This window comes from Antedon mediterranea, chromosome 3 (genome assembly GCF_964355755.1).
Source record: "Antedon mediterranea chromosome 3, ecAntMedi1.1, whole genome shotgun sequence".
NCBI classification, from domain to species: Eukaryota; Metazoa; Echinodermata; class Crinoidea; order Comatulida; family Antedonidae; genus Antedon; species Antedon mediterranea.
This window is the reverse complement of record NC_092672.1, coordinates 19546182-19560464: the sequence shown is the minus strand read 5'-3', so window position 1 is coordinate 19560464 and position 14283 is coordinate 19546182. Positions and strand designations below refer to the sequence as shown.

General features: G+C 30.8%; 1 protein-coding gene across 1 annotated transcript in view; it reads right to left on the bottom strand.

The window, feature by feature from the left end:
• The window catches only part of LOC140044118 (uncharacterized), an 85584-nt gene that overhangs the window by 45659 nt on the left and 25642 nt on the right, over positions 1 to 14283 (bottom strand). The window contains exon 4 of the mRNA XM_072088599.1: positions 13535 to 13633. Within this exon, the coding sequence (XP_071944700.1) occupies positions 13535 to 13633 (99 nt within the window). The remainder of the gene's footprint in view (positions 1 to 13534; positions 13634 to 14283) is intronic.

Genomic DNA, 14283 nt, shown 5'->3' with positions numbered 1-14283 from the left:
GTCATCACAATCACCATGGATACGTGACTTTAGTAACACATATTATTTTCCTTTTAGTATATATATTATTTTAACTTTGAAAGAATCAAATTGAGCTCAGGAGGCCATGCTTCATTTATACTACAAAGTAAACTCAAGAGGAAAGATGTAATCTAAAACTTGTTTAGTTGGGGGTAGGGGGGGCGGAGAGGTCATAAAATAAAAATTCCATTAAAAACTTTGCTCTGCGAAACATTTTTCACCATCTCAAGAGTTTATACTACCCTATTTCCTATACAGAGGATTTTAGCTCTGTCTTAACCCCAGCTTTATACTATAAAGACTGACAGATCTCAAACTTTTGGGATTTATTAAAAAATAAAAGAACCTTGATAATATAAGTTATAATATAATAATAATAATAAAATCATTTTTGTAATGGAGCTTGTTCACAAACATAATGTGTGCATAAAACATATGCAAAATAAAATCTAAAAATGACCACAAAAGATTACAACAGGAAAAATTGATTAATAGATTAATACAATTTAAAGAATTAATAATAACACATAAAATGAGTTTTTCAATACTCTATAAAGAGTTGTAAAATAATTTTGCAATATCGATATGAATAAACTATTTGATTTGTTTTCTTTCTTAATAGTTCCATAATTTATAAATTCATTTCATTTCAAGTAACATTTATTATTCTTTTAAATAGAACATTAACATTTGACAAAAATAAAGAATTAAAATAATAATAAATATACTTTTGCTTCAAAAAATAAACATATACAATTTTTTTTAATTGCTAAAAAGAAGAGGCAAAACTAGAAGTTACTTGTGGCGGGCAAGCCATGTACAATAAAACAAAAATACAGAACAAAACACATACAAAAAAAAACAGACAAATAAACAGGACACTAAACGATATAAATGGTAATTATTGGAATTTAGTAGCCATATGCGGCAGAGGAGATGAAAAACGGCTAACAATAATCATTTAAAATATACTAGTAATTTGATGAAATGTAGTTTTTTACTTAAAATACAGAAAACAATTCCTTGAGATCGGGGTACATGTGATATCATTAGGAAGTGCATTCAATAATTTAGAGGTACTTATTAGACATTACTACAGTGACATACTTTAAGAAGTATGAATGAAAAAATGTCTAAGTAACAGAAAAAAAAATATAAATGTATTTATGATTGATTCCAATGTCCAAATAGAAAAAGACAAAAAGTATTTTATTTAATTACCTTTTCACATATTGTCTAGTAGGCCTATTATAAGCCTAGATGCCTAGGCTAACTCTATTGGTGATGTAACCATCATTTAGTTTTTAGAAAATCATAACATTTAAATAGTACACCTACCGTACTCACTATTAAACAATAGTTTCACACTTTCATTTACTGTATATATGCCAGTTAATCAAAATGGTCATTTTAATTTCAAAACATGACACTAGCTTAGCTTACTCTAGTAATGCACATTAATTGTATTATTAGTCTTACTAGATATAAACCAAAATTTAAACCAGTAGCCCTATGGTATTCGTATACAACATGTGAGTTGTTTACTAAGGCATTTTTAGCATATACACAAAATTAATATATTATGATTTGTTTTATTTGATTTGATTTGTTTAATCAATTTTCAATAAATATTCAATAAATGTTCTGCTTATATTAAAAATACATAAAATAATAATTATATAAACACTTGATAATAACCAATAAAAAACATAGTATGTGTAGAAGGAAACCTATATAAGTTTAAAAACTTTACGCCTAGGCTCCCTGAAAAAATTTATAAAAAAGTTGGGAAGAAGATGATACAAAATACGATATAAATCCAAATAAAAAGGAAGGAGAAGGAGAAGCGAAAACATCAGACAGTCGAAGATTCAGGCAAGCTCATTGAAAAAAAAGGTAATTTTCAAAGAATGCAATACCATGAAAGATGGAGTTTAAAAAAAAATTAATTTTTTTGGGTGCCACCCATCGAGTAATATAATTATAAAATTATAAACAAACCCTCCTACTGTATTTTGAATGCTACAAATTGAAAAAAATATTTATTTGTGATAATACTTAAGGAATTTTAAATATTTTAAATTGTATTGAACAATTTGAATTAATTAAATAAATGTTTCTATTTCTGATTATTATGCTTTATTATTTAAATTCCTTTTACATATCACTATTACATACTGTAATTTTTTTTGGGGGAATAAAGTTACCTATATATATTACATACTGTCATGTGAATAACCTTTAGTGTAGAGAACTCAAATTCTTATTTACAGTAAAATTAAAGGGCTATGGACATCTCTGAGTGAAGACATACTTGCTCTGCATAATATTTAATTCCCAACAGTTGATCATTCTAAAGTCATTACATTTTACTAAGAATATAAGCCTGAGTATTCATAACACATTATTAGTGCTTTATCTCGAACTATGAATACAAGAAAAACACAAAAGCATAGTATAGGTAAAAAAACTGAGCCTATACTGAACATGCTATGAATAAACAAGCACAAATGTGCGATACTTGGGGTACAGCAAAAGAAGCTGTAATGACGTCAGAAGACGGGATGTAACGTCACATACACATCAATAACCTTGCTACCAAATACGGTTATTTTTTGCTATTTCCGGGAGCAGAAGTACTACAACGAATAAGGGAGGAGTAGTACTTTATAAATCGCACTTTTTTCGATTGGTACCATGTTTATGACGTCATAATTGACGATTGAAGTATGAACATTTTCTCTCTATAGCTTTGTTCACCTATTACCCTAGTATATGCATGCAATGTTTCAGAGCTGGCAGACAATGCGTAAAGAACTAGTAGGACTTGAAAGTTGGCTCTGTAGTATCCAGATGGAAAAGAAGAGAGAGTCCTAGACTCGGGTACCCCAAGTCAAAAATGTTGAATGAATGTATTGAGTGGTGAAATGGGTAGCTTAGCAGCTGATAAATACTAGGATTGACAAGGAAAGAGCATCACTAAAGCAAGGCTAACAAGCATTGCTAAACAGAAATGTTATGGAACTTCAAAGTAAAAATTAAGGATAAATTTAAAGCTACAACGGGTAGTTTGACATGAATGTGTGAAACATCAAATCTAAACAGGATCAGGATACAATAGCTACATGGAAGCTGAATTGCTACGAGTTGAAAGGCATTCTAGATGCTACAGCCTAAGATTTGGTAACATCAAGGAAAAGATCGAATGCAACTTGTAAAGGACATATTTAAAACTGATCTTGGCTTAAATAATATTTTGATTGAAAAATGCACACTGAACTGGAAAAATCAAGGTGAAGATCTACAGTATGCCTAAGACACATTATCATTTATAGGCGCAGCCGCAGAGATCCATTGTAATTCGAAAAGCTAAGGCTATGAAGGCAACAAACTTTTATGCCGGCTGCCGACATCCAGAAAAAGCATTTAATGAAGGAAAATGATTAAAAATGGTAATCTTTAAACATACTATGTTGGTCATGACTTACAGTAGGTAGGTACAATATACAATTGATAGTTTATGATTCAGAAATTCTAAACAAATCACCACCTTTGTCATACGCATAATGTATTTAATAAAACTGTTATGAACATTTCAGAACACAATTATTGATTTTTTTTATTAAAAAATATAACCAGAGTTATTATTGACAAAAGAACTATATGAGATTCGCTTTTTATAAATCATTAAACAAAAAAGAATTCTATAAGTGGCTTTATTTACAAGTCAACTGAAATCTAATACCATAGAGAAATTTGCGGTTATTATAAATTAATTGTTTTAATCAAATTTAATAAGCATAATCTATTTAATAATTGTTCTATATCATCTTATCAACTATTGTACTTTTTTCCCACAAAAACTAATGCAGAACTTATTGATTATTTTTAAACAAACAATAGGCCTACCAATTTTGATATTTTATCGGGTATTACAATTCAGACATCTCTGATCATTTACCTATTTAAAAAATAATTGATTATGGTTGATGTTCCTGACCATTCAGACTGAATTAAGCCCTTTTCACATAGAATTGCGGCAATATCCCAATAAGCAAGCCGGTATTATTGCCGGTATTATTGCCGTTATTTTACCATTTTCTGTGTGAAAGGCCACAGTGAAAAGGCGCAATATTTAAAGATTACTGTCTTCATAAAATAGAGGTCGCACTTTTTTAGAAAAAAAAATGGAGGGTACTGCCGACGAAACATGCCTAGTCTGGGTTCCAGACGGAGTTTTGTCTTAATATTAGTTAAAAGATAAATATTTTGGCACATATGGCGTTTCATACGTATACTACTTGATTTTGGATACTCCGTCTGGGGAAACACGCACAAGTCACGTGGTTTGACACCAAGAATTCTTGGTGCATACGATTATCCGGTTGACTAGTTTCAGCTGCATGCGATTGGCGACTCTCTCGTGTACACCGTTTAAATATTCATATTTCAGAATTTCAAAGACTCAACAACTAAGATGATGCGCATGCGCTATGTCACGTTTAGATAATGTGTACTTGGGTACATTTATGAAAGTTCTGAAGGCTAGAAATTATTTCATATGCCTAGTAGTCTGGTAAACATTTGATGGGATCTTTGAAACATGAAAACTCGTCTTGATATATATGATAGGCTAGCTTCTCCGCAAATCAAACATTGAATGGATCATTTATTACGCGGAGATAATTTTGATCTAATTCCCACCCAGACCCAGTCCTGTTCTGTGTGGTGGTGGTGTAGCCCTGTTGTGTGACGGTGGTATGTAGGCCTACTTCATTGGCGTTTTATTTGGCAGGTCATACGTGCGAGTTCAGTAGGACCTACGAAAGAGGCCTAGGCCAAGGACTAAACAATTAATAAACAAAACAACTTGGCATTACTATTTTATATTTCAACAGTCTCGATCGTACATACTCGATCTCTTTCATTTTGAAACACAATGATCATTGGTTGATTCGAAATCCATATTTACATACCGCCCGCCCCATATAGCCAATACGGTATGATAACATACGTCATTCTTATCGTTTGTTTGCGGTCTGCAAATCGATTTCTATACGTGTTTCACAAGTCTGTATTTTCAGACAAAAATCGCGGTCGAAATAAAAACAAATAAATAAAAAAAAAAGATAATACAGACTTGGGGCAAGTCTAAAACATGCCATGCGCGCACATGTTTACTGATGTGGTTTGGTGTGTCTGTCGTTTAGTTTTATTGGTTTTTATTATGATGCATAAAACCTATATTTTTGCCCATCACCACTCCGTGCTACTAACTGCCCGATCGTGATGGCCATTATACAGAAACAAGCCTACAAATAGACGCGAATTTAATTATCAGAAGCTGTTAAAAGCTAGCACCAGGCGCGCACACCAGAGGATATTCCCGCTAGAACTATGCTTACTAGGGCCTATAGGCTTACGTACGTTACAGCAAGTTAAATAATCTTTGGACCAACATCTGTTATATTTTTATTATTATTGCCCGTATTCTTCCATTGTATTATTTAACCTAAACAAATATATATTGATATAATCTAATAATTTGACCTAAAATAATTGCCACAGTCTTTCTCAATCAAGTACAATGTCCCAAATTTATCAATGCTTCGCTGCGTAAGCAGGCCTTATATCGTGGACTCTTCACACAGATCAGGCTTACAGTACGACCGTGACGGTAATAGTACTGCAATTTTACTAGGCCCAGAGGTGGTCTAACGGTAGCCTGCATTAAGGGGTTTTTACCCTTTTGGCACATATAGAGATATAGGGGCATTTTGCTTTGATCTTTCTCAAACTGATTCGTCTAAACTATACAGTTAAGCATAAACTTTAACAAATTCATAAATGTTCAAATATCTCAAGATATAAAAAGTATAGCAACAATATTACTGCACTCTGTAAAATTTCAAAGAAAAAAATGCTACAAAACTAAATTCAATCAGATTAAATGTAACATATAACAAATGAGAAGTAATACATTCTGTAATTAATCCCGGTTAAAAAAGTAAAGATACACCTCATGTTAAAAAAATTAATGATGAATATTTTTATGATACAAACCTAATTAGCCAGAATGTAATTACATTATTTTTAAAAAATGTGTAAAACTCTGTAATTCTAACCTAAAAATACCAAAGACCTAATCTCTTAATTACTACCTCCCATAAAGCCTCTCATTTATATCTGAAACAGAAGTGCTTAATATAATTAGTAATTTGAATTCTAGTAAAGGTTCAGAGCATGATTCTTAAAAAGGTTGCTCCTTAATTATAAGCCATCTCACACACGGCATTAATTAATCATTCATGATGGGTTATTTACCTAATCATATTAAAATTTTAAGTTAATCTTGTATTTCAAAACGGATATACAGTACTTTATATTTTAATATATACCAATCTTAATTTTAACCATTTAAAAAAAAAATATTGAAAAATGTATGCATACCATACCACTTGTCATGCTTTTCTTGAACTCACTGATTCTGTTAATACTGCATTTAAAAACAATTAATTTCATTAAGTACTTTTCTAGATTTATCAAAAACTTTTGATGTTGTTATCCATGATATTTTCAAGTTGTTTCGCTATATACAACTTTATTTCAATATTGATGTATTGTTAAACTTTTTAAATTTAGAGTTAAGTAAGTTAGTGAATGGTTCACTACAAACCAATTATTAATTAATACGGCTAAAACTAATTGTATTAGATATAAACTTACACACAACAATTGTTATATTTTTGTAATGGAAATTAATAAGTGAAGCATTCCTTGGTCTTTTAATTGGATTATTGGCTGCCAACAATTTTTATCGAATAAAATATCTAAATTTATTAGTATTCTAAAGAAATTAAAGTAAAATGTTTTACTTATACAGTACTGTAACATTGTTTGGGCTGGTCATTACGCCCCCTCTAATTCGAGAGTGAAGGTTTAGAAATTATTTTTTAAACCCAAAAATGATGCTTAACCACAAATTTAAGTATTTAACAAAAATATATTTACATTTTAATTGACAAACCAAGTGAGTTGTACACAACTTATTCAATCACTTTTTTGTTGTTTAAATGAGGTTTGCTATGTTTTTTGGAGGATTGCAGAGTTTGGCAATTATTTTAAACAAAAACTTATGTTTTACCTCAAATATAAGTGGAATAGTCTTCATTTAACCATTGTTTCTAATTAGAAAAAGTTTTATATAATAATTTTTCTGATGAAAATAATATGCTATTTTCTATATTTCTGTTGATTTTATTTATTTATTTTAAGTTCTGGTTCCTGTAATGGTCATTACCTTTAATCACATTTTATTTTATATGTTTTCATGCTACTTTTTAAACAAATTGTGTAACTTACATATATTTTCTGTTTTGTATTCATTTGACTATTACGAAAACAAGGCCAACATCCATAAGTCGCGTGCTAAAACGCATAGTGATACCGGACCGACGGACCGACAGACAGACCGACAGACCGACCAACCTACATAGTGAACTATAGAGTCGCGTCCACGGGACTAAAAATTGTATTGAACTTTAACTTGATAATGTTGTTATTTGTTTTTCAACTCATCACAAGTCCTCAAAATGAGTGCTTATGTTTTTCATATTACATTTGGATAAAAGAAAAAGCCAGTATACAATCTAAGTTAATAGTTGTGTATTGAATCAGGGCAATTATTAAATACATTACTAAGTCAATGTACATTTTATTTTGATTTCAAATCTGAGGGAATAATTAATTTATGTGTGAAATTATAGGACAATTCTCAATAAAAAAACATTATAACAATTATACTGCTTGAACATTTAGATGAAGGAGAAACGTCAATCATTGAATGTCAGTAGTTAGTATTATTGTAATCAATTCCCCGTCAAGGAGCCACTATTGTTGTGTATGCAAAGCAAAAGTGATGATACTGTCAGTTTCATAATTTATCTTTGCAGGGAACCATGTTATGTACATCGCACCTTGATACCTTGATATGTAAATTAGGCTAGTCACGGTTTGTTGTCTTGTAGTCACTGTTCATGGTATGAGAGCTGTGCACAATAGGCGATACGTTGTATTAACGTTGTTGTACACCTTTAATGCTCCGTGTGGAGACAATCTTATATTATTATTTACTTATGAATTAGTTAGGTTTGATAGACATAATGATGATAGTATGCCCATGTTAACGGCGAATTATGTATGATAAGCCGTAGTATACGTTAGAGACGTGCTTCACGGCGCCGTGTCAATTGTTTCTCTGTTTGTTTTTATTTTAGTTTACCGGATGAACGGATGGATAGAAATAAAGTGAGCAAGTATAGCTCAACAAAGAGAAGCTATTCTTCTGTGGTTTTGTCCGCGTTTAAACTGCGGGGGTTCCATGTAGAACAAGGACATTAGGTTATGTTTTTTTAAAGATGTATTGTCCCCCACGTGAAAAAATGAAGAATAATTACATCAGACTTTCATAGGTTATTTGTAGTTTTAATCAAGTTAATCAATTGCGTAGAAAAAAACGAAGAAAAAATCATGTTTTCACTACAATGACACCAAACCAAAAATCCATTGGCTGGCAGGCAATTTGACTTGTTTGCTTTAAATTACAGTTTTTTCAGGTAAATAATTTTTTTTCCAATCCAAGTTTTGGTCAAAGTTGATAACTATTATATGATATTAAAATGGCATAATCAACAAAAAAATGTAAAAAAAAATTGTTCAGGGGGACAATACATCTTTAAATAATGAACATGTCCATATCATTTGTTGTATGAGAGAAAATCTGTGAAAATAACATATATGGCTCTGTGGTCTAGTGGTATGATACTCGCTCTGTAAGCGAGAGGTTGCATGTTCGAATCCCGCCAGAGACATTATTTCATACAACTAAAAAGTATGGAACTTTCGCCAATGAGCTATTATGAGATTATGTTCCGAATATGAGCACTGTTTCTATAATTTACAGTATGATTTATATAAAATTCTCATATATAATATATAATAGGTAGGCCTATAACTCTGTTTAATTTAAGCATCGTTATGCACATGTTTATAGCTATGAATATGTACGAACACAAGTTAACAAAACACTGAGTTCTAGATTATTAAACAATTTTAGGTAGGGTATGATAAAAAAATAGCTAAAAGTACAGTTTTTCTTGTTCAAACATTTAATTCTTTATATCAATGTATAGAGTAATGTCTACTCTACATTTTAGTAGAAGAAGAAGTTTAATATTTGATTCAATTTGAATTCAGTTTAAATTTTATGCCATTACTTTACAAATAACATATCCTGAAATCAGAAAAACTACAAACTTTTGTGACAACATCAGTATAACAAAAATGTATTCCCCAAAGTTGTTTGCCTTTTATCCATTCACACAAGGTCCAAGATACCATTACCATCAGACACGTGCCTGACACATCAAAATTGTGCAGCATGAAACAAATGAGAAATGCATGAAATGCATTCAATAATATTTTAATCGTGTATTAAAATGAGCATTACTAATGTAATGATTAAAAAAGTTTAAAAAAGATTGATTAAACAAGAATATTCTGAGACAGATACAATGCAGGATCTGCATTAGTTGTAGTTGTCATACCAACAAGCAACTTCAAGCACTAAGCAATCTAAGCGCTATAGTTTTCATGACATTTATTTAATAGAGAATAACTAAATTACAGTAATCCACCAAATGATTGCTAGATTAACTGCAGCTTTTTAATAGCCCAAAAAATAGCATTTTAAACTTGTTTATTTTTTTTGTTAATGTTGACTTGTCTGCACAATCTTGATGGTATAAATATGTTAAATTCAAGATGTAGAATAGTTAGACAATTTAATAAAAATTTCAAATAAGAAAAAAATATGAAGGTATTAACAAGTAGCCTCTATACCATAATAAAATAATTACATTCTTAGGCTACATTTTGTGCTATTCTGTTTGAGGAACAAGCATTTTAAACTAAAATGAATAAAATTTAGGATTCTGATCCTGAATGGTTCTCAATGCAAAAATTAATTTATGACTTACATGATTTTGTTGGTCCACTGCTGCTGCCATGTCTACCAACATTTGGCAGACATCGACATGACCATATCCTGCACCCACATGCAATGCTGTATCGCCATTCTATTTAACATTTAAAAAATAAATATGTTAGAGAAATGCACATTTTTGTTAATAATAAAACAAAAAACAAAATGACAACCTTTACATAAAATATCACAGTTGAATAAAAACATATCTTATACTAGTAAATACAGAATACCTGTTACAATTATAGTTTAAAACTTCACAGTACAATCAGTCAGTTTGATACCTCATTACCCCCAGGCGCCTTGCCCTAATTGCGGTCACTTTCTATTCCCCATATGTATGGATGCATCCAATAACAAAAACAGACAAAATAATAAAGATGTTATGGTTATATGATATTAAGAAGCTCATATTTGTGTAGCATTGCAAGTCAAAAAGGTACAGCAGCCTGCCTTGCCAGACTCCCCGGCCCTCCCCCTTCCTCATCAGTCTAGCCTACCACACCCGCCCCCGCCGTGCGTATCCTACGTAGGCTAGGTCTTTGATACTAAGCTTTACTGGGCCTAGGCATATATATTATTATTATTTTGGTCTCTCCAGACACAATGTGAAAACTATTTTGTGCATATATTTATTAAAATGTTTATCACACCACCATACTCAATAATAATATAATAATAATTAATATAATTATGAATATTGCTTTGTGTGCAAGGCTAGGCCTAATTCGGAAAATTGCGGTGAATGAGGATGAAGAAGGAACAGTCAAGCTAGGCTAGACTAATGGGTAAACTATAAATAACATGATCAGAACATTTATTATCAGAATATTTATGATAATAAAGGTACAAAGTATTTTGTAAGGTAAGTTACAGGCCTATAGGCTATTTAGAATTTGAAGGATTATTGTTTAAAAATGTAATTATAAACGGTAAACAAAAAACACATTGTTTGTTTGTTTTATCTTTATACTGGGTAACCTCTTCAGTCAAAGACTGATCTCCCAGAGGGCCCAGTTGGTGATCAGTGGCTGTGATGTACTAATACACCGGGGTAACCCCCTACTGATCGTCTCGAAAGATGTACTAGGTTCTTTAAAGTGCACACGAGCTAGATGTGTACACTAGACCTACGGTTTATAGTCCTTATCCGAGAAGACTCGTTCTACCACCAGACCCATGGAGTGAGTGAGCCTCGAACCCCTGCCGATGTTATGGCTACGTAATTACGGTTCCACTGTCTTAACCGCTCGGCCACTCACTCACTAGATCGTACTTAATATTATGTTGTTTTACAAAAAATCAATTCATATCAAAAATTATAATAATCAAAATCAAAATATTTAAACAGACAATGAAGTCAATTTTGTTTAAGAACTGTTGACAATGAGTTTGAAAAAAGTATGAAATAAAAGTAGGTGCAATGTACCTGGTCTGATGATAAGAACCATGCAACATTTGCAGATTGATTTTGCATTAAAAGAAATATGCGTATACAATATAATAGGAAGTATTACAATAAATTGTATAACTTTATGAGTGATTGTATCTGCATCTTGATGAGTTTCAAGGATGTATACGGTAAGTAGAAACCAGGTGATACATTCAAGTTCAATTTCTCTTTCAACAATAAAAAAAATAATAGTTTATGAGTTGTTAACTCAAAGTCATGTTTGGAGTAAGGAACCTAAAAGTTTTACATGATACAGTAGTCGGTAGACGATTATAAAAAACAAACAATTAATCTGTGCATTTGTATAAGTCCAGTGTATGCACAGTTCTAATAATTATCAGAATTGTTCATTGAAAGTTTATTTTTAAAATGCGATTGAACAAAGCTTGTGAAGTCATTTTTAAACTTAGACCAATACAATGGCCAATCACAAAGTGAATGTATAAGTTTTTTTTAATGTGAACCTATTCATTCTTTGTGTAAGATATTTTTATATAAATTTTTGTTTGTTGCTTCATATCTTGTTATCCAGTTTCTGCTGTATGAATATAAAAGCCACTGTTAAATATTTCCATACGGGGAGGTGCAGCATTTATGAGGTATATTACCAAGGACTTGGTAACACAAGTGTGGGAAATGATGGGGTGAAATTAGTAGTTATGTCCGGCATCAAAATGTCACGATTTATCGCACAATTTTAGAGAGGATTTTAGCTTCACTGGATGCTAAGCCCATTGCTAAAAGGGGTCATACCTTTGAGAAACTTAGCTTCTAGTGTTATTGTGAACTCCTTTGCAAACGCAATTGCGCCCCCTATTGCGTTGCCTTTTACCTGTTAGGTAGCGCAAAAGTGCCTCATTTCTGGAAGTGGCTGCTGGTTTGTATGCAAATAATATTGTCAAAGTCTACATAAAAACTTATGAATTTGGGATTCAATATAGGACATGGCTATGTATTATTATTTTTGTCACCATATAGCATATTGCCATTCAGACTGACAGGAATATATTAAAACCCTCACTAACTTGATGATCAAGATCAATAACACAGGGGTATTGCTAAACTGCACAAACCCCAAAAACCCTGCGCAAACCTCCATTAATTAATTCAATCTAACAAGCTATATGCTATTCTGACCAAGAAAAACCACATGGCCTATTTAGAATTAATTTCATTTTTGTTTTTTTTTATTTTAAACATACATTAATTAATTAATTAGCAGATATTTATTATCAAATCATTTTTAAAAACAGATTATAACATAAATAAGAAAGCATTGTGGTAATCCATGCATGAAATGGCTAAAAAATAACAACAATAATTGTGCCCTCATTATTACATTTAACTACATAATGATTTTCACCTTTTTTGGGTAATTATTCTTCTTTTCATTTAAATCATTTTCCAGGTAAAAGTAAAGTTCTCGGAAAATATAGGTAAGTATGAGGCAATGTACGTTTTTGGTGGTAAATAATATTTATTGAGTGACAAGACATAGTAGTATCAGTATTCTACAAACAATAGAAAAGAAGAATTGTTTTTTTTAAATTGAAGTTTAAATATTTGTTATGGTCAAGGGGGAAAAATATACAGTACAGTAAGGTATAAGAAACGGCATATGAAATGCAATGTACTGAATTCAAACCACTGTGAGGAAATATGACAGAATAAGGTGAGCTTCATTTCTGCTACCAAGAAATATGTAAATAAACATACTGCATATAAATAATGTAAACATTTAATGATAAGGCTCTGATTAATTTCTTTACAAAATAGAGTAACAAAGTTGAGTGATAAATTAGGCAAAATAAACAAACTATTTGTTGTGCACATGTCAACAAATATTTGTGGTATACATTTTCAAACAAATTAAATATACTACTAGTCTAGATTTTGAACTAGTAATAATTTTGAATTATCCTACAATCCCATTATCAATGACAAAACATAAATTGTTATTAGTATGTACTGTCCACCTATGTATTTAAAAATTTTTAAAATACAATGTGTGAAAGTACCTTGTTTTGTTGATTTGCATCAGCTCCCTTATTGAGAAGGACCAAGCAGACTTCGTGAAAACCCCTATTTGCAGCTTCAATCAGAGGTGTTGATCCATTCTAAAAATAATAAATGCATATGATAATTCAATTTTTTCATACAAATACTTTCATATAAACTCTTTTAAAATGGTATTTACCATCAATTTGCAAATTTATTTTGTATTTTAAAAGAATGACAGGTTATTATTACTTATGCCTACATCTCGCATTGAAAATTCACCCTGCTGAATTCTTATTTTCATCATCAAACCTCATTAGGCAAATTGCAATCAATATCATCAGCTTTATATTTAAATTATTTTTAATATTTGATTAATTTTTATTTACTTTTTTAATTTTCAAGATGAGATGAAAGGTACAGTAAAATCATATCAGTCAACATTAACTGTTAATATGAATGCTCTATAATTGTTGACATTTGATTCATGTATTATTGTATCAATGATAACAACAAAGTTCAAGATACAATAAAGAAGTGTTAAAGTATCAATACATCATATAATGAATTATTAATATTACAAAGTGCACAATGATCCCATTATTTTGTGATTAAGCTGTTTCTAAATTTGAATACAGTATTGACTTGATAAACACCTATTTTATTCAAATTGTTAGAAAATTATACATATATGAGAAAAAATGCATTATCAAACCTGTATGATTTATGATTGTTAAAAGAATATAAAATTGCAAGGTATTAGATACTT